The sequence below is a fragment of the Bos grunniens genome, chromosome 7 (genome assembly GCF_055505025.1).
Source record: "Bos grunniens cultivar Pamir isolate PY7600 chromosome 7, Bosgru_T2T1.0, whole genome shotgun sequence".
Lineage (NCBI taxonomy): Eukaryota > Metazoa > Chordata > Mammalia > Artiodactyla > Bovidae > Bos > Bos grunniens.
Window position 1 is genome coordinate 49,127,236 of NC_141171.1, and position 25,319 is coordinate 49,152,554.

The 25,319-nt window shown below is 40.7% G+C and overlaps 2 protein-coding genes across 6 annotated transcripts in view; both read right to left on the reverse strand.

Annotated features, from left to right (window-relative positions):
- Nucleotides 1–25,319, reverse strand: part of KLHL3 (kelch like family member 3) — a 299,223-nt gene that overhangs the window by 145,204 nt on the left and 128,700 nt on the right. The window contains exon 1 of one of the 5 annotated variants that reach the window (XM_086411751.1): nt 5,607–5,677. The exons of the other annotated variants lie outside the window; for them this stretch is intronic. The gene's annotated coding sequence lies outside the window, so the exon portion shown is untranslated. Of the gene's footprint in view, nt 1–5,606; nt 5,678–25,319 lie in introns of those variants that run through there. 5 annotated transcript variants of the gene reach the window in all.
- On the reverse strand, nt 7,247–9,432 carry HNRNPA0 (heterogeneous nuclear ribonucleoprotein A0). Its single transcript, XM_086411758.1, has one exon. It carries the CDS (start codon nt 8,689–8,691, stop codon nt 7,774–7,776), a length of 918 nt encoding a protein of 305 aa, XP_086267884.1. The 5' UTR covers nt 8,692–9,432; the 3' UTR covers nt 7,247–7,773.

Here is a 25,319-nt window from a genome sequence, read left to right on the forward strand (position 1 = left end):
GCAGACATTACTTTGCCAACAAAGGTCCGTCTAGTCAAGGCTATGGTTTTTCCAATGGTCATGTATGGATTCGAGAGTTGGACTGTGAAGAAAGCTGAGAGCCGAAGAATTGATGCTTTTGAACTGTGGTGTTGGAGAAGACTCTTGAAAGTCCCTTGGACTGCAAGGAGATCCAACCAGTCCATTCTTAAGATCAGCCCTGGGATTTCTTTGGAAGGAATGATGCTAAAGCTGAAACTCCAGTACTTTGGCCACCTCATGCAAAGAGTTGACTCATTGGAAAAGACTCTGATGCTGGGAGGGATTGGGGGCAGGAGGAAAAGGGGACGACAGAGGATGAGATGGCTGGATGGCATCAGCAAGTCAATGGACGTGAGTTTGAGTGAACTCCAGGAGATGGTGGACAGGGAGGCCTGGCGTGCTGCGATTCATGGGGTCACAAAGAGTCGGACACCACTGAGTGAAATGAACTGAACTGAGGCATACTTCTCTGTATGTGCCCCATGTTTCTGCCTATTTGTCCCTCTACTGAAATTTACTTTTTCCCCTCACTTTCTCTATACAGTCAACTTTTTAGTCAAATACATCTGTCATAATGCTTTTCTTGATCCTTCTTCCTACCTGGAAGGCACTCTTAACACGTTACTTGTAACTTTCTTATAAGAAATACTTAAACACAGCTAACATGGTTCATACTTCTCTACTAGAGTTGAAGCAGTAGAGGAAGAAAGGGCTCCCATATCCAAGCTCACCCAGCAAATCAAGAGCAAAGCCTAGGTTAAAAACCAAATCTCAGTTACTAAGAGTGCTCTATGACTTATGTCAGTACTTTTTAAAAGATGGCTATTCATTCACCTCATTAATTGCACAAATACCTTGTGGTTGAGGGGGGATGAAATAAAGGTACACTCATCTCTCTTGAAGTTGTAATATTAACATCTCTAGGTACCAACAATGATAGTATACCCTTTACATGTATAGTTACACTTCATTTGTTCAAAGTATAATTTGTTCAGTTTAAAGTATAATTTGTTCACAATCCTGTGAGACAGATATTAACAGTAGTCTCTCCTTTTTAAGGACTTCCCTGGTGGCTCAGATGGTCAAGCGTCTGTCTACAATGCGGGAGACCTGGGTTCAATCCCTGGGTTGGGGAGATTCCCTGGAGAAGGAAATGGCAACCCACTCCAGTATTCTTGCCTAGAAAAACTCATGGACAGAGGACCCTGGTGCAGGGTACTGTCCATCAGGTCACAAAGAGTCAGACACGACTGTAAAGACAAGGAAACAGGTTCAGGACCATGTACTCATGGAACAAGAAAGTGACTGGGTCAAAAAAAGAACCTGATCTATTTGATACCAAAATTTATGTCATTAAGAACTGCTATTGCTGCTGCAGCTGCTAAGTCGCATCAGTCGTGTCCAACTGTGTGACCCCATAGACGACAGCCCACCATGCTCCCCTGTCCCTGGGATTCTCCAGGCAAGAATACTGGAGTGGGTTGCCATTTCCTTCTTCAATGCATGAAAGTGAAAAGTGAAAGTGAAGTCGCTCAGTCGTCTCCGACTCTTCGCCGTGGACTGTAGACTACCAGCCCCTCTGCCCATGGGATTTTCCAGGCAAGAGTACTGGAGTGGGTTGCCATTGCCTTCTCCACCATTAAGGACTATGAAATACTAAGTCAGATGCCTACTCTGAGGCTAATTACATTAGCAACAAAAGCATCAAAGAAAAATGTACCTTTCATATGGTATCCAAATAACAAAACCAGTGTAAGAGTGAAGCCTTCACTTTAATCAGAGAGTATATACTAAATGATGATGGGACAAACTCCAATTTGTCTGTAGAGTGTGAGCAATCTGAGACGATCCCACAATGCTGAAAAGGATGCATAATTTCAAAAGAAACAGAATCTCCAACAGAATGCAAGTTACTTGAAGACAGGAACCGTGTTTGTCCCACTGCAGTTATCTCCAGATCCCAGATGTTTTGCACAAAGAGGTAATCAATCTCTGATGAAACTGACAGAAAATGCTGGGATATAAGCATATTGTCAAAACAGTACAAGTTCACATCAGATAATTTTAGAACAAAACCCATTTCAGATATGTTTTTGGGTTTTTTTTTTTAAACAAACCATATGCAGTGATAAAAGAATTAAAGGAGCCAAAGAAAATCTGCCTGAGAAGAGAGCACACAGCTAAAAAAGGAAATCTTTAATCATTTTCCTCTCTGAAGATGCAAATCATTCAGCTCCAACTGCAAGTTTATTAATAAATTATCAATAAAAGTGTTATTAATAAATAAGTATGTGGGATAAGTCAGTACAAAAGTGATTCATCTGCCCTTTTAGCCTCTCTAATATATCTTTTTTAAAAAAACAGCTTTCTAGTATCTCCTTTTTTGTTTTATCCCATGGCATTTAATTTCTCATTTAGGAAGAATATGAAGTTCACCCACAAGCAGGTTCCAATGTCAAAGACCAATTTTCCCAAACCAGTTGCATGCCTGTCTTAAAAATGAGCAACAAATCCTATTTCCCAACAATATACTTTCATACATTATACTTAGTAAGCGACTAAATTTAAGCATCAAGAACATTCACGATGTGCTAAACTCAAATTTAATTTGAAGCTAGTAATTCATGCCCACTTATTCTTCAAACTAACCCTGCCTCCCCCTGCCAAATTATACAACTGTTAGCTTTATTTTTAAAACAAAATTTACAGAACATATTAAGTTTCTAATTATAGCAAATACGTCAGAAACTGATTTACTTAGTGCAAACGTTTTCTAACAAAATTATATTTTAAAACTAGCTAGTAAGTGAAAATATAGGGAAGATATATTAAAGGAAAAAAATAGAAGTGTGAGAATATTGCTAACTATCGCTTAATAAAGGGGGTCTCCAAACTATGAATTACACTTTTCACAGAAACCTTTTAACATACAGTGATTACCATTTCCCATTCAAGATATCACCTGACTTGTACTTCTGTTGTTGAATGTGTCCCATATCCCTTAAGCTGATTTTGCTATTAAAACTTAGCGAAAACTGTTAAAAAAAAAAAAAAATTTAGCAAAAACTGTTAAGCCATAAAACAAAGCAAAGCAATAAAAATGGATGATGTACCTCTGAAGTCTCTGTAGCCTAGCAACATAAGAAAAAACATAAGAAGCCCATCCATCATGCTCTGTGTATTGGCATGTTAGCAGCATGCCCTCTGCCAACTCATCTAGTCTAAATGTCAAGACCAGCCCAAATGTTTTCTTGACCCACCAAGTCGACACAATTGCTTATACTCATCTCTAATGAAAATGCCCACAATCTATTACAATTATTGAAATTCCCACCACTCAAACAAAAATTGCGAGTACCTTGTGAGCAAGGGCAGATCCTTTTTGGTATGTTGCAAATGGCAACACAAAGCCTGCAATAGTTTGGAAACATACTAAACAATAAATCATGGTGCATCTATACTATAGTATACCAGTTTTATGATACAGAACGATTATGTACACATATGGGTGTCTGAAGTTAAAATACTTACATATGTATGTATGTATGTATGTATGTATATATAAAACAACCCAATATTTGTTCCTAAAATAAAGATATCTCCCTGCAAATAAAAAGACCTAGAAATAGGCAAACTGTTAACATACGTCATCTCCAAGTGCTGGGAAAAAACAGGGAAGGAGCAACATGAGGGTCTTTATAGGCCATTAACTGTTTTATCATGTATTATCTAGCTTTGAAATTTTTCAGTAAAATGTTTTAGTTGAATATACCCTAAGGCTTTAACAAGGCTGCCAATGAGCATGTACCTTTCCCTGAATATATACTGAGAACAAAAAAAATACCCATGATACCAGAGAACTGCTGTGTTCTAGTTATCCAGCACATTTAATATGAGTAAGCCATCTCATCAACTATGTATATGTGGTATATGTGGTATATATGTATATATATGTACATACATCAACTATGTATATATGTATATGTAGTAAGCAAGAACATGACCTGCCATTCCAACAATCACTGCATTACTCATAATAGCAAGAAATGTCCATCAACCATTATGGAACGGCCATGCTATAGAACATTATACAGGCATTAAAGAGGATGAGGAAGGTCTATTTGTTCTAAGAACGCCAATCATATAAACTGCTGAACTATTTCATCCTACTTTTAAAATGCAGGTACATACAAAAGAGTTTGCTGAACATACACCTATTAACAAGGATTGTCCTCGAGAAGAGGATTTCCTCTTTAGGGTTTTTACCATTCTTTGTTTAGTTTCTAAGCATTTATTTAAACGTTTAATTCTCATTTTTAAAAATACACCAGTCTCAACATTCAGTACAAGTTCTCTTTTCTATTTCCTAGTAACATTGCCAAATGATACTTGGCAACATTTGACCAAACATGCAATGTTATAATTTTTAAAATAACAGGTAGAAAGGGAATTTTTATTGGAAAGAAGTTTTTACAACATTCACTTTTAATAGAAAACATTAGACAAAGGTACAGCAAAGCAACCTGCAATAAGACACTAAGGAAAACGCATTCATTATCTTACCCTGGTTTAGAGGCAATCTTTGTTGCTCCACTTAATTAAAAAAAAAAAGCCTTCTAAAACAGGGAAGAGAAATTATATTCCCAGTAACCAAAATCTTAACACTGATGCAGTAAGTTGGTTAAAATAGAAGAAAGAGACTTACCCTCTTCTAAGTGCAAATACTGTCTTTTGGGGAATAATCCTTACATTACCTATATGCAGTTTTGCTTAAATTGACTCAACATCCAAATGCCCACTTTTAATCAGCAAAAACATAGGTAATTCAGTTTAAAATGCAAATTCTCAAATTTGAGAGTATTAAGCACACTTAAGATAAACAAAGCTACAAATCAAACAACTGACACTACCATTTCTATTCCTGAGGTAACAGAAATAGCAAATTCTTAAGTATCCTCAATGCTTTAACCTAACTTGAAAACAAAAATTCATTATGAAGATTTAAATATTAAATCTGTTCTAAATCACTAAACTACAGACCGAAGCAATCAGTGTATCATTCTGATTTGTTACCACTATGAATGTCAACCGTTTGGAAGCTTTTTAAGACTTGAAATTACTATCAATCTTTCAAACCTCTTCCAACTAATAATTACCACTGAATTTTACTACAACACTGTAAATGCAGAAGTTCTTCACAACAGGAAGACAAAAAAAATTTATTTTGCTAATCTTTCAAAATTAGATTCAAGCATTGCACAAAAATTATATTCAATGCTGACCAGGTTCTGTACTACTTCCTCCCATGAAGTCTTGATTATATTTGAAGTAGTAATGTTCAGGTAAATCTTACAGGTGAAAAAGTGAAACCATAACAAACAAGTCCTACATGCCAAATCTGGAAAGACTAAAGACCTCTATTTCTGCCTTCACTGAATACCAATCCAGATAAGATATTTGTAAAGGTAGACACATGACAACAAAGCAATGATATACCATTAACACTAAGCCATTTTTCTAATTAGGAAATCCTTTTACATAACTTTTCACACATCACTACATGGGAAATACAAAATGACAATAACCTTATTAAATTCTGAAAACCCTCCAGAAGGTGACTATTCCAGTTGAACCAGAAGAAACAGATCTTCCTCCTAAAACTGAGTAAAACAGAAACACAATAATTATAATAAAAAACTTAAGATATCATTTTCTGTATCTTAGAGCCCTACTCTCTGCAAAAGCTAGACCAAATTACCACGTGAAGAAACGCAGTATGATGTATTTCAATAAGAGTGAAAACAGAAATTTAAACAAATTGTAAAACCATTTGTAACGCACAACTTGACTATCTTGTTAATTTATTCCATATGCAAACATATCTATCCCATTTGTTGTAGAGGTACTAAAAGTACCAAGTATCAGCTACCCTTTGTCAAAGTGACTAAGGAAATGGCAACCCACTCCAGTACTCTTGCCTGGAAAATCCCATGGACGGAGGAGCCTGGTAGGCTACAGTCCATGGAGTCGCAAAGAGTCGGACACGACTGAGCGACTTCACTTTCACTAAGCAAAATTCCAGTCAAATATTTTACCGTATCAGTAAATCAAATGTAGGTACTAGATTAAAAGGTATTCTGAACCCACCCACCAGGTTATACATACTCTCACTCAATCATGTAAAGAATTGAATTCTTTATTTGTGATATCCATAAACGTTGCTATTCTATATGTCTATCCAGGAAGGCAATTTTCTCCTATACCATTGTTTTGTTTTGCTTTTTATAAACAACAACTTGAATTCTATTGCATGAAAGGGCTACAAATATACATTTGTTAACCAAGCAGAATACACAGATATTTTGCTTTACAACTTGCACCTAAGATACCAGTACACGAAGCTGGTTCATTAGTTATCATAGCAATTTGGGGCCACTGCCCAAGCTATGCATAGCAGTTTTACAGTTTCAAACCTCATGTAGAAAGGGCAGTCGTGATATGGACCATTAACTACATTCCTGTAAAGCCCATCTTAGTTACAAGTAAATGTATAACCAAAGTCTGCACAGATTTTTGATGGCAAAACTTCTAAAATCTGATGCAACTGTCCTGAACAAGTTTTTAAACCAACTGTTTTGCAGATATACTGACATTCTGCCAGTAGATGGTGCCACAAAAGTAAGGGGAAGGATTTCCAGGAGGACAACAGTTCAGCTATAGGAGAAAAAAAAACATTTAAACCTGCTCTGAAAATACAAAAATGCACTTAAAGTTTGAGGGTAAAATATAACCCTTATTTGTAACCATTCATTACAGACAAACCAGTAAGAGGGATGAAATTAGGCCATCTGAATTTTTTAAAACAGTTTATATGAATGAAAACACATGCTTAACACAAACTATTTCTTTAGAACTACACAGTACATATTTTGAAGCAAATTCTCATAGAAGTGACCACCCATGTCAAGATGATAAGCAAATCACTTAGTACAAGAGATGGATGTAGGAAAAACTTTAAAGATTTTAAAAAGCCACATCCACCACTTCAAATGTTTTACCTGTAAGGGATAAAATTCAACACATCACTACCTGGGTAACAGCAAGAAGAAAAAAAAAAACCTCACAGGACCTTTTAAAAGTTTCTCTAAATACACATTAAGAATTAACAAGAAAAATTACTCTTAAAACGGTACGGAATGGACCCTAGAAAAAAATGTTAGACATGTACGGTCAAACACAATGATTTATTAAAAATAAAACGTAAAAATGATTTTTGTACATATGCTTCCAAATTTCGGGCATGGGATCCAAGGAGATTTTATAGAAAACGCTGTAGCCAGATATCAAGTCCTTACAACAAAGTAAACTAAACCCCCCAACCCCCGCCCAGGTTTTGCTACAGAATCAGCAAGTTCACTCCCTCCCCCTCCCCCAAAAAAAACACAAATTAAAACAAGACATTTTGCTAGTATAAAAACGACCAAAGTCCAAGTAATAATAAAAAAATAGAGTCCATCAATGACTGTAACACAAAAATGTGTATGTGGAGCCAAGTCCATCTTCAGAGGGAGAGACGAGAGAGGTGGCAGGCATATAGGGCAACACCCCCAAGGGTAAGCAGCCTTAGAAGTGGCTCCCCCAAGGGCAAAATGGGGAAAGCGGTGGGAGTGAAAAGGACTTAGGAGTTGACCCTAGGTGGGTGGTTGCGAAGAGCTACCCCTATAGCCACTCCCAAGCATTAAAAAGACATTTTTAGAAGGAGCTGCCTCCATACCCACCCCCACCGCCATAGCCACCTCTGTAAGGTCCACTGTTGCTGCGACCTCCCCAGCTGCTGCCTCCTCCGCCGCCGCCGCCGCCGCTCTTCATGGGCCCATAGGACGACTGGTGCTGGCTGTAGCTGCCGAAACCGCCGAAACCGTTACCATAGTCGCTTCCACCGTAGGACGAACCGCCGCCGCCGCCGCCTCCGTAGGCGTTGTAGCCTCCGCCGCCACCGCCGTAACCACCGTAGCTGTTATAACCGCCGCCGCCGCCCTTAGACAGGCCGTTCTGGTCACGACCACCGCCCCGACCCCGGCCGCCGCGGCCGCCACGGGAGGACCGAGAGCCGCCTCCACCCCCACCGGAGTGGATATCCTCCTTGGGGACAGCCTTCTTCACCTCCACGCGATGGCCCTGGATCGGATGGAACTTGACCACCGCGGCCTTGTCTGCCGCGTCGTGATTCTGAAAATACACGAAGCCGAAGCCACGCTTCTTGCCGGACTGCTTATCGGCAATAATCTCGGCCTTTTCCACGGTGCCAAACTGCGAGAAGTGCTCGATCAGGTCGCCCTCGGCCACGTCTCCCTTAAGGCCCCCGACAAAGAGCTTCTTCACCTTGGCGTGAGCACCGGGCCGCGCCGAATCCTCCCGGGACACCGCCCGCTTCAGCTCCACCGTGTTGCCGTCCACCGCATGAGGCGAGGCGGCCATGGCGGCATCGGCCTCCTCCACATTGGAGTAGGTCACGAAGCCAAAGCAACGGGAGCGCTTGGTCTGGGGGTTCACCACCACTACGCAGTCTGTCAGGGTCCCAAAGGCCTCAAAGTGGCCGCGCAGGCCGGACTCACTCGTCTGCACGTTGAGGCCGCCGATGAACAGCTTACACAGTTGGGAATTCTCCATCTCCACCGCCCGGGCCTTGCCCCCGCCCTGGGAGCTCCGAGGTTTCGCCGTCGCCGTGATGGTTGGCTAAGGTTTCTTCACAACTTGGGCCCAGCCGTCGCTGGAGCCGCCCCCGCCGGTCAGCGGCGGAAAAGGGAAGAAGGGAAAGGGAAGGGAAAAAGGAAGAGAGGAAGGGGGAGGGAAGGGGAGAGGTGCCGGCTAGAGGACGAGCCGAGGAAACTGGAAGGCAACCAAAGCCGCCGCTACCGCCACCTCCGCTCCCGTATCTGTGCACCACACAAAGAGGCCGCTGAACGCGCGCGCACCCTCCCCGAGGCGTGCGTCACCGCCGCGTACGGCAGCGCAGGGCAGTCCACCAATCCTCGCCTCGACCTCATTAGTCCCGCCTACCGCGCTGCAGCGCCGCTCTCGGTCACGGACTCCCCGCCCTCCGCGGTCTATTCAAGCCTTCGGCCTGCGCTGCTCCTGTTGCAGCCTTTACCGCTCTGCTTTCACTCCCAGGATCTCCAGTGCGCCCTCACTAGGGACTCTCTCTGCCCTTCGCGAACCTCTGCGATTCATTTGCCCCCATCCCCCGCGGCTGTTCCCAGTGATTTTTCCCCCTCCCCTAGCCGTATCCCCTCGCCCAGCTCCGCAGTGGCGTTCGCGCCAGCCCCTTGAGAGACATGTCAGTTCAGCCAATCACAGCCATCCGCCTGCATCCACTTCCGTTTTCGGCAGCTGCTGGACGGGCGCGCTCCCCAGTGCGCGCTGGCCTCGGCGCCCCCCGAGTGCAGAGTTTTCTTGCTAACCCAAACGCCGCCTCCCGCCCTGGGCTTGCTGCGGGGGCGGGGCGGGGCGGGGCGCCGGGGGTGGTAGTGAGCGGGGACGCGCTGGGGGCCGTTCCCAACGGATGCGGCCTGGGGCGTCACGCGCGGGTTTTTTGAAAACTTGACTGTTGGGGTTAGGGTCTTGGATTTACCCGCCGCCTTTCGGCTGGGCCACTACACCTGGCGTCCTCGCCCCTCCCGTCCGCACAAAGATGGAGGGTAGGGGCCTGGTCGGGCAAGGCGGTTATTAACCGTTTGTAGTGGGCCAGAGGCGCGATTAGACAAACATTGGCACGTGGCCCTGCGCAAAAGCGAGCCCGAGGCCATGTGGAAGGACAGCAGCGCGCCGAAAGCGCTTCAGACTTTCCGACCTAGGCTTGGCGCGAGACCCCCGCTACCCCAGTGCTGTCAGTGGAACCCTCTTACGAGGCTCCTCTCAGAGGATGTTTTCATACTCCCCCGCTGTACACATCTTTTCATAGGCCCTGTTATCTGTACGAGCTTCCTTCCCAACTAAAATGTTAGGTTTTTTAAGGCGTTTTCAATCGGACTGGGAGCCAAGTTAAACACATGAACACTGTACTGTATGTAAGTATCGCACACCCTTGATAACTGCCATATTGACCCAGGTGGGAATACAAGAAACTTATAATGGCTTCCATCTACTGAAACTTTTGCCACATGTGTATGGCATGTGATGGAGAGCCCCAAAATCATGTAGCAAATTAGAAATTCCTCACTGTATCCTGGAATGGAATGTATTCAGAAATGATTAAAGAGGTAGAACTTGCACCGAATCACAGAGTCAAAGGCTAGATAAGATTTCTATAGAGAGTTTACCTGAACAAAATCTGGAGAAAATTTATAAGCTCCCAGGAACAGAAAGTGGACCCGTTTGATTGGATCAGGAGGTTTTTGATAGAGAAAAACTAAGTTAGGCTGAGGTCTTGGTATTATGGAATGTCTTGAAATTTAGATTAAGGAGTATAAATACTAATTCAAAGGCATATAGACAGGCTTCAGGGTTTGGGGAGAAACTATGTCTCTATTACCTACAAACCGTGTAACCATCGAGTTGTGTGACTTTGGACAGGTCACCTAACCTTTTTAAAATTATAGGTTTTATTATCTAAAATTAGAACATAAAACACCTACCCAATGTGGCAAAAATTAAATGAGATTCTGCATGTAAATGCAGAGCACAGTGCCTGGCACATAGTAAGTGCTCACTTTCTCAATTTATCCAATAACTACTATACCAAGGGTTGGGAACAGGGCAGTAAGCAACAGACAAAAATGTTTGCCCTCATGGAACGGACATTCTTGTGGGGAGAAGCAAACAATAAGAATGGTATATAGCATGTTAGATAGCAATAAATGCCATTGAAAAAATTCAGATTAGGATAATAGCAAAGTATTACCTTATTACAAAACACAATTCAGATATGTCAGGATTTGCTAACCGACTGATGATAAATAATGAGGAAAATAAAAGCATTCCAGTGTTTGATATCTGGAAGCCTAAAACTGCCACATGATAGAACTACAAAAATCTAGGAAAAGAAACTATTTTAGAGGAAGTATGGGTGATGGTGAATATAGCTGTTAATGTTTAAGGTGAAACTGGGGTCTCGGGGCACTGTGTTCTGGGATGCCCAAGATTATAGCTCTCATGAAAGATCAGACCTGAAAAAGTTTATTTTAGAGTCACTCAAATAAATGTTAAACAGTAAAAGATGAATTTCTGAAACAGAATAAGATGGTAACTTATTTTGTCATCTAAACTGTAAATTCTAAAGTAACATTTTTTTTCCTGTATTGTTTTAAAATAATCATCCACACAGCCTTATTGAGGATCTGTTACTGATGTAATTACTATTGACTAGAAAAGCTTCATAGAAGCATATGTCTAGTATAAGCCTTACCTATAGAAGGAGGGCAGACTTCCCTGTTGGCTGAGTAGTAAAGAATCCACCTGCCAATGCAGGAGGGGCAGGTTCAATCCCTGGGTCGGGAAGATACCCTGGAGAAGGAAATGGCAACCTATTCCAATATTCTTGCCTGGGAACTCCCATGATCAGAGGAGCCTGGCAGGCTACAGTCCATGGGGTCACAAAGAGTGGGACACAACTTAGCGACTAAACAACAACAGAAAGAGGGTAGGGATGATGGGAAACAACAAAGCATGTTTGAGAGACATTTAGAAAGTCAGGATAAGTCCAAGATAACTGGGATAGAAGACTCTTTTCAAGATTAGATTGGTAAAAGTAGGGACAGTGAATAAAGAGTGTTATATAAACACTTAAATGATGCTGTCATTTTGCTACCTCTGAGATCATTCAGGTGGAAAAACAATTTTTTTCCTACTTTACCTTTTAGATCATTTCCTGAGTATGTTTCTTGGCTTTTCCTTGCTTACAAGTATCTCAGCCTTCCAAAACAAATGTTTAAAAATGCAACTGAAATTTAGACAACCTTTGCTTTCCATCCCTCCGGCAAGTGTGATAACAAGATCTAATTGAATATGATGTTTAAACAACTCAAAAGAACTGAACAGTAAAAAGGGTATATTTTACTGCACCTAATTATGGCAGAAAGTGAAGAGGAACTAAAAAGCCTCTCAGTGAAAGTGAAAGAGGAGAGTGAAAAAGTTGGCTTAAGGCTCAACATTCAGAAAACTAAGATCATGGCATCTGGTCCCATCCCTTCATGGGAAATAGATGGGGAAACAGTGGAAACAGTGTCAGACTTTCTTTTGGGGGGCTCCAAAATCACTACAGATGGTGACTGCAGCCATGAAATTAAGACACTTACTCCTTGGAAAGTTATGACCAACCTAGATAGCATATTCAAAAGCAGAGACATTACTTTGTCAACAAAGGTCCGTCTAGTCAAGGCTATGGTTTTTCCAGTGGTCATGTATGGATGTGAGAGTTGGACTGTGAAGAAAGCTGAGCGCCAAAGAATTGATGCTTTTGAACTGTGGTGTTGGAGAAGACTCTTGAGAGTCCCTTGGACTGCAAGGAGATCCAACCAGTCCATCCTAAAGATCAGTCCTGGGTGTTCATTGGAAGGACTGATGCTGAAGCTGAAACTCCAGTACTTTGGCCACCTCATGTGAAGAGTTGACTCATTGGAAAAGACCCTGATGTGGGAAGGATTGGGGGCAGGAGGAAAAGGGGACAACAGAGGATGAGATGGCTGGATGGCATCACCAACTCGATGGACATGAGTTTGGGTAAACTCCGGGAGTTGGTGACAGACAGGGAGGCCTGGCCTGCTTCGATTCATGGGGTCACAAAGAGTCGGACACAAATGAGCGACTGAACTGAACTGAATAGAAAAAGAGAACTAGAGAAAAGGAAAAAGAATGAACTGAGAAAGATAGGGGAAACTATGAACAGTTATATTTTCAGAAAGCAGCAACTCTATTTCTTTTTTAAGTCAACTTTTTATTATTTGTTGTTGTTCAGTTGCTCAGTCATGTTCAACTCTTTGCAACCCCATGGACTACAGCATGCCATTATATCTCAGAGTTAATTTTTGCAGTTGAGTTCTGTCATGGCCTGAACTGTGTCCCCACCCTCTCTTACCTCTAAATTCATAATGTGAAGCACCAGCCTTCAGTACTTCTGAATGTAACTATAATCAAAGATAAAGTATTTAAAGAGGTGATTATCTTAAAATAGGCCCTTAGGATAGAGCCCTAATCCAGTATGGTTAGTGTCCTTATAAGAGGAAGAGACACCAGGGGTATATGTGCACAGAAGAATGACCATGTGAAGAGGCAGTGAGAGGATGGCCACCTGCAAGCCAAGAATAAAGATCTCAGAAGAACTTAACCCTACTAGCACCTTGATCTTGGACCTCCAGCCTCCAAAAATAGGAGAAAAATTAATTTCTGTTGTTCAAACCACTTATTCTTTGGTATTTTGTTATGGAAGCCTTAGCAAACCAATACACGCTCCATTTTTATTTACCCAAGGTACTTTCCAAAATGGCACTTTGCTGTTTGTGATGAGTAGTGGACTCAACAGCCTTAAAATTTGACCATTCTTTTGGACCATTAGTGATGCTTCTGGAAATTTATCCTAAGGAAATAACAGAATCTGTGTAAGTTGGAAACTTCTAATTGCCCTCAAATAGCTATCTGATTGGGATTCCCTGGTAGCTCAGCTGGTAAAGAATCTGCCTTCAATGCAGGAGACCCCAGTTTGATTCCTGGATTGGGAAGATCTGCTGGAGAAGGGAAAGGCTACCCACTCCAGTATTCTTGGGCTTCCCTGATGGCTCAGTTTATAAGGAATCTGCCCGCAATGCATGAGACCTGGGTTTGATCCCTGGGTTGGGAAGATCCCCTGGAGGAGGGCATGACAACCCACTCCAATATTCAATGAAGCAGAAGTAAATAGTCACTGTGCTGTGCATGATATCCCCGGGACTTATCTTACAACTGAAAGTTTGTACCTTTTGTCTGGTCACTCTCTTGGACTTGGGAAGCTATCTTTTTCCAACCCCTCCATCTTTGAAATCCCCTTCAATATGGAAGAAACAAACATAAATCCCTTCTATAAGCCTAGACTTTATACTGGAAGCAAATACATAGGTACTAAACAAGATAGTTAATATCTCTACAGATTGAATATATCTATGTATTCTTTTGCCTTAGGAGTCAGTCCTCATTGTTTGTTTTTTTAACAAAAAGCATTTTATCAAAGTATTGCTCTTATGTTGCCCAAGAAGGAAAGGGGAAGAGAAGCAAGTGCCTTTGAGTGGAAAACAATGAGAGGAGACCCAATAATGACATGTTGACAATACTGCCATTCTGTTGAGTGTGTAGTTTAAAGTCAAATTTAATTCGATTTGGTAAAATAAGTAAAGTGACTTTTCATACATCATCATAATTGTATAAGATTCATACCCAAGTATCAGTCATTGTTTTTCCTACACAATATCAATTTAACTGCTTTATAATATTCTTTCCTGAACTATTTACTATTTCCTTATTTGTTTAGAAAGAATATTCCACAGTTTGTGTGGAATACTAGACCACCTTACCTGCCTCCTGAGAAACCTGTAAGCAAGACAAGAAGCAACAGTTAGAACTGGACATGGAACAATGGACTGGTTCAAAATTGGGAAAGGAGTACATCAAGGTTGTATATTATCACCCTGATTATTTAACTTATATGCAGAGTACATCATACGAAATGCTGGGCTGGATGACTCACAAGCTGGAATCAAGATTTCTGGGAGAAATATCAACAACCTCAGCTATACAGATGATACCACTTTAATGGCAGAAAATGAGGAAGAACTAAGAGCCTCTTGATGAAAGTGAAAGAGGAGAGTGAAAAAGCTGGCTTAAAACTCAGCATTCAAAAAACAAAGATCATGGCATCCAGTCCTCTCACTTCTTGGCAAATAGATGGGGAAAATGTGGAAACAGTGTCAGATTTCATTTTCTTGGGCTCCAAAATCAATGTGGACGGTGACGGCAGCCACAAAATTAAAAGACGCTTGCTCCTTGGCAGAAAAGCTATGAAAAACCTGGATAGTGATAAAAAGCAGAGACATCACTTTGCTGACAAAGATCCATATAGTCAAAGCTATGGTTTTTCCAGCAGTCATTTATGGGTGTGACAGTTGGACCATGAAGAAAGCTGAGTATTGAAGAACTGATGCTTTTGAACTGTGATGCTGGAGAAGACTCTTGAGAGTCCCTTGGACAGTAAGGAGATCAAACCAGTCAATCCTAAAGGAAATCAACTCTGAATATTCAGTGGAAGGACTGGTGCTAAAGCTGAAGTTCCAATACTTTGGCTCCCTGATGCAAAGAGCTGACTTATTTCCTAGCATCTTTCCTGATGCTGGCAAAGATTAAGGGCAAGACAAGAAGGGGCAACAGAGGTTGGATGGCATCACTGACTCAATGGACATGAGTTTGAGCAAACTTAGGGAGATAGTGAAGGACAGGGAAGCCTGGCATGCTGCTGTTTATGGGGTTGCAAAGAGACACAAGTCAGCAACTGAACAACAACAACGGTGACTATAGTTAACAATACTATATAGTATATTTGAAAGTTGCTAAAAGAGTAGACGCTTACTCCTTGGAAGGAAAGTTATGACCAACCTAGATAGCATATTGAAAAGCAGAGACATTACTTTGCCAACAAAGGTCCGTCTAGTCAAGGCTATGGTTTTTCCTGTGGTCATGTATGGATGTGAGAGTTGGACTGTGAAGAAGGCTGAGCGCCAAAGAATTGATGCTTTTGAACTGTGGTGTTGGAGAAGACTCTTGAGAGTCCCTTGGACTGCAAGGAGATCCAACCAGTCCATTCTGAAGGAGATCAGCCCTGGGATTTCTTTGGAGGGAATGATGCTGCAGCTGAAACTCCAGTACTTTGGCCACCTCATGTGAAGAGTTGACTCATTGGGAAAGACTCTGATGCTGGGAAGGATTGGGGGCAGGAGGAGAAGGGGACGACAGAGGATGAGATGGCTGGATGGCATCACTGACTGGACGGACGTGAGTCTGAGTGAACTCCGGGAGTTGGTGATAGACAGGGAGGCCTGGTGTGCTGCGATTCATGGGGTCGTGAAGAGTTGGACACGACTGAGCGACTGAATTGAACTGAACTGAACTGAAAAGAGTAGATCTGAAAAGTTCTTATCACAAGAAAAAAATTGGAACTGTGATGATGGATGTTAACTCAAAATTACTGTGGTGATCATTTTGCAATATATATATTGCAAATATTATGTTGTACAGTTAAAATTAATAAAATGTTATGTGTCTAAATTATATAAATTAATTTTTTAAATTAATTTTAAAATAAAATACACGACCAAAAGCTTCTGGGTTTTTGTCCATCGGAGGAAAGTGACCCAGCGAGTGTAAGCCCTATGAATCTACTTTATCCTCCTTCTGTACACTCATACACACATGGATAACTGTGCAGGCTGAACACTATCTTGAAAAAAGATATATCACCTTTGTCTTGGGACCAGATCCACATGAGCAACTCCAAATAAACTTGGAATCCTTACATGTGAAACTAAACTTTAGTAATAACATATTTAATTGCCAACCATCTGGGTGGGAAGTTGGGAAAAGATGAGCAGAATTAAAGGATGTTATGGACTGAATGTGTCCCCCAAAATTCATATGATGAGGCCTAATCCCCAGTGTGCTGGTATGTGGAGGCAGGGACTTTGGAAAGTATGGGATTAGTGCCCTTATAAAAAGACCCCAAAGAGCTTTCTAGCTCTCCTTCCATCATGTGAGGACACAGCAAGAAGACAGCCATTTATAAACTGGGAAGTGAGCCCTCACCAGATACTGAATCTGCCAGCACCTTGGTCTTAGACTTCTCAGCCTCTACAAATATGAGAAATTTTGGTTGTTTATTGATGCTTTTGAACTGTGGTGTTGGAGAAGACTCTTGAGAGTCCCTTGGACTGCAAGGAGATCCAACCAGTCCATTCTGAAGGAGATCAGCCCTGGGATTTCTTTGGCAGGAATGATGCTAAAGCTGAAACTCCAGTACTTTGGCCACCTCATGAGAAGAGTTGACTCATTGGAAAAGACTCTGATGCTGGGAGAGATTGGGGCAGGAGGAGAAGGGGACAACAGAGGATGAGATGGCTGGATGGCATCACTGACTCGATGGACGTGATCTGAGTGAACCCCGGGAGTTGGTGATGGACAGGGAGGCCTGGCATGCTACGATTCATGGGGTCGCAGGGAGTCAGACACGACTGAGCAACTGAACTGAACTGAACTGAATAAGTCACCAAGTCTATGGTATTTTCATTATATTGGCCCAAATAGACTAAGACAGAGGACTTAACAAATTGATGTTTCTCAGACTCCCTCTTTGTAAAGAACACACACCCAAGTACAAACATACCCACAGATTCACACACAGAATATGAGCCTTCCAACTTAAAAACATTTAGGACATTCTATTTTCATTTATTCATCATTCCACTTAATTCATTCATGGGCTAGATGCTGTAAATAAAGTCTCAAGCCTCTCAAGAGGTCAACAGTCTTGGAAAAGAGGGGAAATCAATGACAGTAATAACGATAACAAAGAAGTACAACAGATGTTGCAAACATAGTGTGTTGAGATAGAAATGGACAGAAACCCAAAGTTTAGCAAATTCTCCTAATAGAAGGTAACTTCAGAAGTAGGTTTAAGAGTTAGTTAGGCATACAAGAAGGTAATAGCATTTCAAGTACAAGAAACAATGTGCATACATGTTATGTTTCGAGTCACACAAGTAAATGATCAAGGCTCTGACAGTGTGGGCTTCCTGGTAGCTCAACTGGTAAAGAATCTGCCTGCAATGCAGGAGACCGCAGTTTGATTCCTGGGTTGGGAAGATTCCCTGGGGAAGGGATGGGCTACCCACTCTAGTATTCTTGGTCTTCCCTGGTGGCTCAAACAGTAAAGAATCCCCCTGCAACGCGGGAGACCTGGGTTTGATCCCTGGGTTAGGAAGATCCCCTGGAGGAAGGCATAACAACCCACTCCAGTATTCTTGCCTGGAGAATCCCCATGGACAGAGGAGCCTGGCGGACTACAGTCCATGGGGTTGCAAAGAGTCGGGCACAACTGAGTGACTAAGCAGAGCACAACATAGCACATGACAGTGTACGGTATATTGGCTTGTTGCTGCTGTAACAAATTACCACAAACTCATTGCCTTAAAAAACACAAATTTATTATCTTACAGTAAGGAAATCAGACAGATGTCTCACTATGCTAAAATCAATGTGCTGGCAGGGCTGTGTTCCATTTCAACTTCTAGTTTTAGCTTATAGTATAGTTCGAAATGTGTATAACAGTTTAATAAAGCTTTTCTTCCTCACTAGGAGCAAAGAAGGCAGCAGTCTGCAAGCCAGAAAGAGAGGTTTCACCAAAAACTAATTCTGACAGCACCTTGATCTTGGATTTCTAGCCTCCAGAGTTGTGAGAAAATGAAACTGTTGTTGAAGCCACCCAGTGTGTGGCACTTTGTGATGGCAGCCCTAGCAAATACTGCAGTATCCACCTAGAAATGACGTGCTCTCAGCGTCCATTATTCAGGGAGTCAGACCTAACTCATCTGTTCCTGCAAAGCTTCCTATCACATCTTGCCTAGGTAAGATTACACCAGATTTACTGTTTAACCTACGAATTCCATAACAAGGTCACAGAATCGCATTCCTTTAAAATTACATAAATTATTCATCATTTGGTTTTGAATTTTATGACTTTTATTTCTATTACTCTTAAAGTTGCAATAAGAACTTCAATTTTTAAATATTCATTTTCTTCAGCAAAATTTATACTGGATATTTTCCTCTCCATGAGACATGTAAAAATGAAGTTTTTAAATCTTACCTGTTAAGTCCATTTCAACTTCTAGTTTTAGCCTACAGTATGGTTCAAAATGTGTGTAACTGCTTAATAAAGCTTCTCTTCCTCACTTATATAAAAAGTAAAATGTGTTCATTGAGATCAAACTTCCATTAACCTAAAGAGTGGCAACTCAGAGTAAGATTTAATTTGTGAAATGTTCAATACTCAAGACCTGTGAATTAAGTAACATTCATACCACCATATATATTTTGAGTCCTTAGGAATCTGATCCTACCTAATTTCTAATTATACACTAAAGAGAATAAAGAACAGCTTAGTCTACTCAGTAAGCTGTAAGAGTGGTATTCAGTTGTAGTTGGTCAGTGAGTTCAGATTATGTATAAAGCCTTTCTGGATCATTCAGGATCTAAACATTTTTAGTTAAATGGTATTTGCTATCATAATTTCAATACATTAATATTAGAGAAAGGAAATTACACGCATCCTTTTTTTTTCAAATAAAACTAGAAAAGCAGTGAAAAAAATAAAATAATTAGCCAAGATTTATACAAGCAACATTATATAAATGATTAGCATCTATGAAGGAGAAGGCAATGGCACCCCACTCCAGTACTCTTGCCTGGAAAATCCCATGGACGGAGGAGTCTGGTCAGTCCATGGCGTCGCTAAGAGTCGGATACGACTGAGCGACTTCACTTTCACTTTTCACTTTTATGTATTGGAGAAGGAAATGGCAACCCACTCCAGTGTTCTTGCCTGGAGAATCCCAGGGATGGGGGAGCCTGGTGGGCTGCCGTCTATGGGGTCACGCAGAGTCAGACATGACTGAAGTGACTTAGCAGCAGCAGCAGCAGCATCTATGAAATCAAGACTCAAATGCTTCCTGAGGAACCTATTCCATATGATAATCACTGAAAGAGATCTCTCAGTAAATTTAGCAGTGATTTATTTTCTTGGGATAGACTATTTGTACAGCATAATTTACCTGAAATCTGTTTTACTTTGCTGCCCAGGATTCTAAATATGGTCAATTTTCCAGCCTCTGAAATAACATAGAAAGCACTTTTCATCCATAGGAATCAAATAAAGGAATTTCTTTCAAGGATTAAAATTGTATATAATTCAGTTCAAATTCTAATAATTTTCTAATTCCCATCATTGGTTTTGGGAGGATTTATTTTTCACCAAGCTCTGATATGATTATCCACTGCATACAGCCAAAATATATACTAATACAATTTCTAAGTTTCATCACAAGGTTTTAATAATGGTTTTGTAAAAACACTGAACTGATCTTACAGGCACATTCAAAAGTTCTACGAAAAATAAGTCCCATTATATCTAAGCATTTAATGTCAATAAAGCTCCTTTATAACCCTGTATCTCTACTTTAAAATAATCTTACTATACATTCTAGAATCACAAGAAGCATAGAGCATGAAGAAATTTATTTTAGGTTATCCATTCCAAAACTTCCATGTGCAGACGTGGTCCAGAGACTTAAAATGACATGCCCAGGGCCACACAGATGGGTAGTGGCAAAGTTACAAAGTCTAATCTGCAGTCAACTGACTTCTTCATATATGGCTAAGACTGTAACACTTTTCCTTGTATGGTTTCTGGATAGGCTTTCTTCTTTGGAAAATAAAAACATCATTAATGAAGGAGTTGGATTGTCATTCTATCCTTTTAGTCATCATTTATCCAAAGTCTAATGAAGTAGGCTCAATTCAGAGCTCAATTTCACCTGGCTCAAATTAAAAGAAATATTAAGTTTGGGTATTTGAATGACAATTTGCATCTGAAAGATAAAGCTATAATAAAACTGGAATTAAACCAGTCTTCACCCCATTGCTGCTCTCTGGCCCAAGTCAGTCGCAGGAGTACTGGGGAAATGTAGAGAACAGAAAGGGACCTGCATCTATCAAATGTGGGGCTAGCTGTTTCCTTCCTTCCTACCACTTCAGCTTCTGGGGCAGAAAAAAATAATAGAAAACTAAGCTTGTTGAGGCATCCTGAGTCCATCTAGCGTTAATTTCTGGAGGCACATATCAAACTGAAATAGCTGTTTTGTAGAAAAGGTACAATGAAAGACTTAAACAGAATATTTCTGGGGGAAAGAATTCTTTTCATGTGTAAGTATCTCCCCTAGATCTTGCAAGCTATAAATGTGTACAGTGAGTATTAAAGTTACTTCATAGTCTAGGAGATAGAAGTATCATAGTCCTTTTCTTTTATCAAATCTCATTTTAAGCCACCACTCCTCAAGTTGATAGAAATTTAACCTCAATCAATACTAGGGTCAAGTGCTATTCCTAGGACAAAGACTTCAGGTTATACACAGTACACTACTTAGGGACAGTCCTCTGATCTTTGGTCCAGATTGGTCCCTGCTGACAGGCTCTTTACCCAAGACTACAGGGTCCCTTGCAGGAAGGTGACTGCTGTTTCCTGAAACTCGCCTCTCAGCTTGAGCCGGGACTCTTTTTTTTTTTTTTTTAACCAAAACTAGCAATCCCAATCCCAAAGGTTCAGCTTCCCACTATATCACAAAGCCTCTCTATGCTGAGAAGAGGTTGCATCCCCAGGGGGTTACAAAAGAGCAGCACAGAGGGACTGGATGCTGGACCCTGCCACTCCATGGAGCCCTCCTTCCCCAAATAAATCTCTCTTTGGGGTCTCCATAGTAGACTCTCACTCTGAGGCTCTTGCCTGTCTCTCCTCTCCTCTGGAAATACCTGGCAAAAGCCCTTTAATAAGTTCAGGCTTTCTTTTTTTCTTCTTTTTAAAAAAAATTTTATCTCTTTATTCCAACAAATAAACAATAAGAATGCATGAATCATAGTATCACTAAGTTTGAGACTAAACATCAAAACTTGACTGTCTTCTTTCTTTTAAGGCAGAACTAAAGGATGAGATTTTTATTTAAATTTAACTTTTTATCTTATATTGGAGTATGGTTGATTAACAATACTGTGCTAGCCTCAGGTGTACAACAAAGTGATTCAGCCACACGCATATATGTATCCATTCTTTCTCAAATTCCCCTCCCATCTAGGTTGCAGAGTTCCCTGTGCTACACAGTAGGTTCGTGTAGGCTTTAAAAAACAAAAGGGGTTTCAACTTCTGCATTGGTCCTGCTGAACAAAAGCTCAAAAAAGAAAGTAGAAAAATATTTTTGGAATAGGGCAGGAAAACAGAATAAAAAGCAAACTGATATTTCAATGAATCATCCTATAACATATGTCTATTGTAAGGTATCCTTTTTCTTATTAACACATTATTTGAAAGCAGATTTGATACAACAGAGGCTGCATTTTCCATCCCTCTTCATGTTTCTGAGGAGGGCCTCCTGCAGGCACAAGTCTAGGGCAATTTGTGACTGAATTCTGAGCACAAGAAGCATCCTTGTGCAGTTTTTAGACAAATGGTTATCTGTACCAGTTGAGGAGCATCCTCCTTGACACTTTGCTCTTGGTTGTCAGTTTTAGGGTCATAGAAGTGAGTACATCTCCTACGTCAGTGAATGTTACCATCAATCATCTGAGGGTGTTAGATGTCTTCTCTTTTGACAGCTGCCCCATCATCATCAATTTCATACTCTCCAGATGTGCTAAACTGCTTGCAATTCTCATAAAAGTCATGTTCTCTGAGCTCCAGGCCTTTGCATATGTGACTCCCTCTGCCTAAAATAACGTTCCGCAGCCTTTTTTCATGTTGCAGACAAAAAAAAAAAAAAAAAAGAGATAATGTTTATATAACAGGGACAAACTGGAAGGAATTTGGAATTACCTATATGGGCCTTGTTAGAAGAAAATTCAACAGAGAAGATATTTAATAAGATATGAAGGACTTCCCTGGTAGTCCCTTCCCTTAACCTATCTGCAATGCAGGAGACCTGGGTTCAATCCCTGGGGCAGGAAGATCACCTAGAGAAGAGAATGGCAAGCCACTCCGTATTCTTGCCTGGAAAATCCTATGGACAGAGGAGCCTGGGGGGGGTGCTATAGTCCATGGGGTCACAAAGTGTTAGACATGACTGAGCAACTAACACTTTCACTTTTTACCTTCCCTGGTGATACAGTGGATAAGAATCCACCTGCCAGTGAAGGGGACATGGGTTTGATCCCTGGTCCAGGGAGGATGTCACTAAGCCCTTACACCACAACTACTTAGCTTGCCCTGTAGAGCCTGCAAGCTGCAATTACAGAAGCTCACGAGCCTAGAACCTGTGCTCTGCAATGAGAAGCCCCCTCAATGAGAAGACCATGCACTGCAACAAAGAGCAGCCCCCACCACTGCAACTAGAGAAAGTCCACGTGCAGCAACAGAGACCCAGCACAACCAAAAATAGATAAATAAATTATAAAAAATAAAAATAAGATACCAAAACATTTTAATGAGAAACTTTAGCTTGCTCATTTAAACATAACTTTATTCTTTTCATGTTAAAATAATCCCAAATTTGAAAAAGAATTTCAATGATAATACTATATATTACTTTCTCCTTGAGAGTAAATTATCAGCATGGTACTCCAGTGGCCATGATAACCAGATGCCCCCTTCACTTCACTCAATCTCCAACATCTTGGGCCAGGCTGCTGCTGTCACCACCATCCTGTGTGGACAACCTCCTTACCTCTCTCAAGCTCCCAACAATCAAAGGCTACTACCATCCTCCCCCTCAGTTCACTTGGACTCTGATATACCATGCCAGGCAGCCAACAGTGCTCCACACTCCAATGCAGATGCCTACACTGCAAACCCTACTGAGTGATTTTTCAATCGGATTATTTAGGAAGAATGAAAAGAAGGTAGGAAGATTGTAAGGTAGAAAAACAGGGAGGAAGAGAAGAAGGGAAGGATATAGGGAAGATCAGAGGGAAGAAGGGAAGCGGGGAAGAAGAAAAAGGGAAGGAAGAAAACTGGTTTTATAACTGAAATGGCCAGGTAGTTCTCTTCAATTTTTGACAATCACCATCCACAGGAAACTTTATTTATGGGTAGGTAGATGAAAATATAAAACATCTTTTATAACCATTCTAAAATGAACCACAATTGAAATCACACTGTAAAAAATCTAGTAGTTCTGCATTTTCTTTTACTGGCAAATGAAAACATTCCAGACAGAGGGAACAACTAGTGTAAAGATCCCAAGGGAGAAAGTAGTATTCCAGTGAGCTAGAGATTACTGACAGAGCAAGAGAGTAACAGGGGAGATTTCTTCTGCAAAAGGATTTCCAGTTCAATCAAACTTTTCATTATTAAGACTTTTAAAGTAGTGAAGTTCTATTTGACATCTATACTGTAGACTATAGTTACACTGTAGTTACCCTTAGATCCTGCTGAAAGTATATATCCCAAATGTAGAGACAAAAGTACCTGATTTATATATGAAGATAATAATTCAGGGCCACCATCCCAAGCTGTGTCCACCAGGATCCTCTGCTTCATATTCCAGACCCCTATACACTATACTCACTGGACTCTTGGATCACTATGGGTTCCATTGACTCCACTGTCTCTTGTCCCTAACAGGCAGCAGCTGACTCCTGAACATCCTTGGGCCCCACTCAGCATCTAGCATAACAACAGTAAATGCCAGATATTCTTAAAAATACTTCCTATTTGCGAGGATAAAGAATCTTGTGGCCAAACACTGATCCATCACAAATACCCTCTAAGGAGTTCAGCATAGGAATGCTCTTGTCACTTTGCCAGGTTGTACCTGAGTATATCAAGGGCTGAAGGGATTAACATCTACTGCATGCCTATAATCCATGTGAAACAAACTAACGGGATATTTTTGGCTTCTTTTTCTTCCCTTTCGTGCCTAGACAACTCTTATTCTTATTCAGAACTCAGTTTAGAAGTTCAAAGTCATTCATTCATTCATTTAATTAACAAATATTTTAAAAGAGAAATTAAGAAAATAATCCAATTTTCAATTTCATCGAAAAGAATAAAATACCTAGGAATAAATTTAACCAAAGAGGTAAAAGACCTGTACACTGAAAATTATAAGCCACTGATGAAAGAAATTTAAGACACAAATAAATGGAAATATATTCTGTGGTCATGGATTGGAAGAATTGATATTGTTAAAATGTCTACACTCGCCAAAGCAATCTATAGATAACAATGCAACCCATATCAAAATTCCAATGACATTTTTCACAGGAATAGATCAAACAATCCTAATATTTCTATGAAATTACAAAATTTCCTGAATAACCAAAGCAATGTTGAGAAAGAAGAACAAAGCTAGAGGCATCATAATTTGTGGTTTCAAACTATACTAAAATCCAAAAAATAGGGTGTTGGCATAAAAACAGACACACAGATTAATGAAACAGAATAGAGTTCAGAAATAAACCCATGCATATATGGTTAATTAATTTACAATAAAGGAGTCAACAATAAAGTACAGTCTCTTCAATAAACA

What these genes read in the sequence shown, in the direction of transcription:
- HNRNPA0 (XM_086411758.1), bottom strand. Translation starts at nt 8,691, where the DNA reads ATGGAGAATTCCCAACTGTGTAAGCTGTTCATCGGCGGCCTCAACGTG.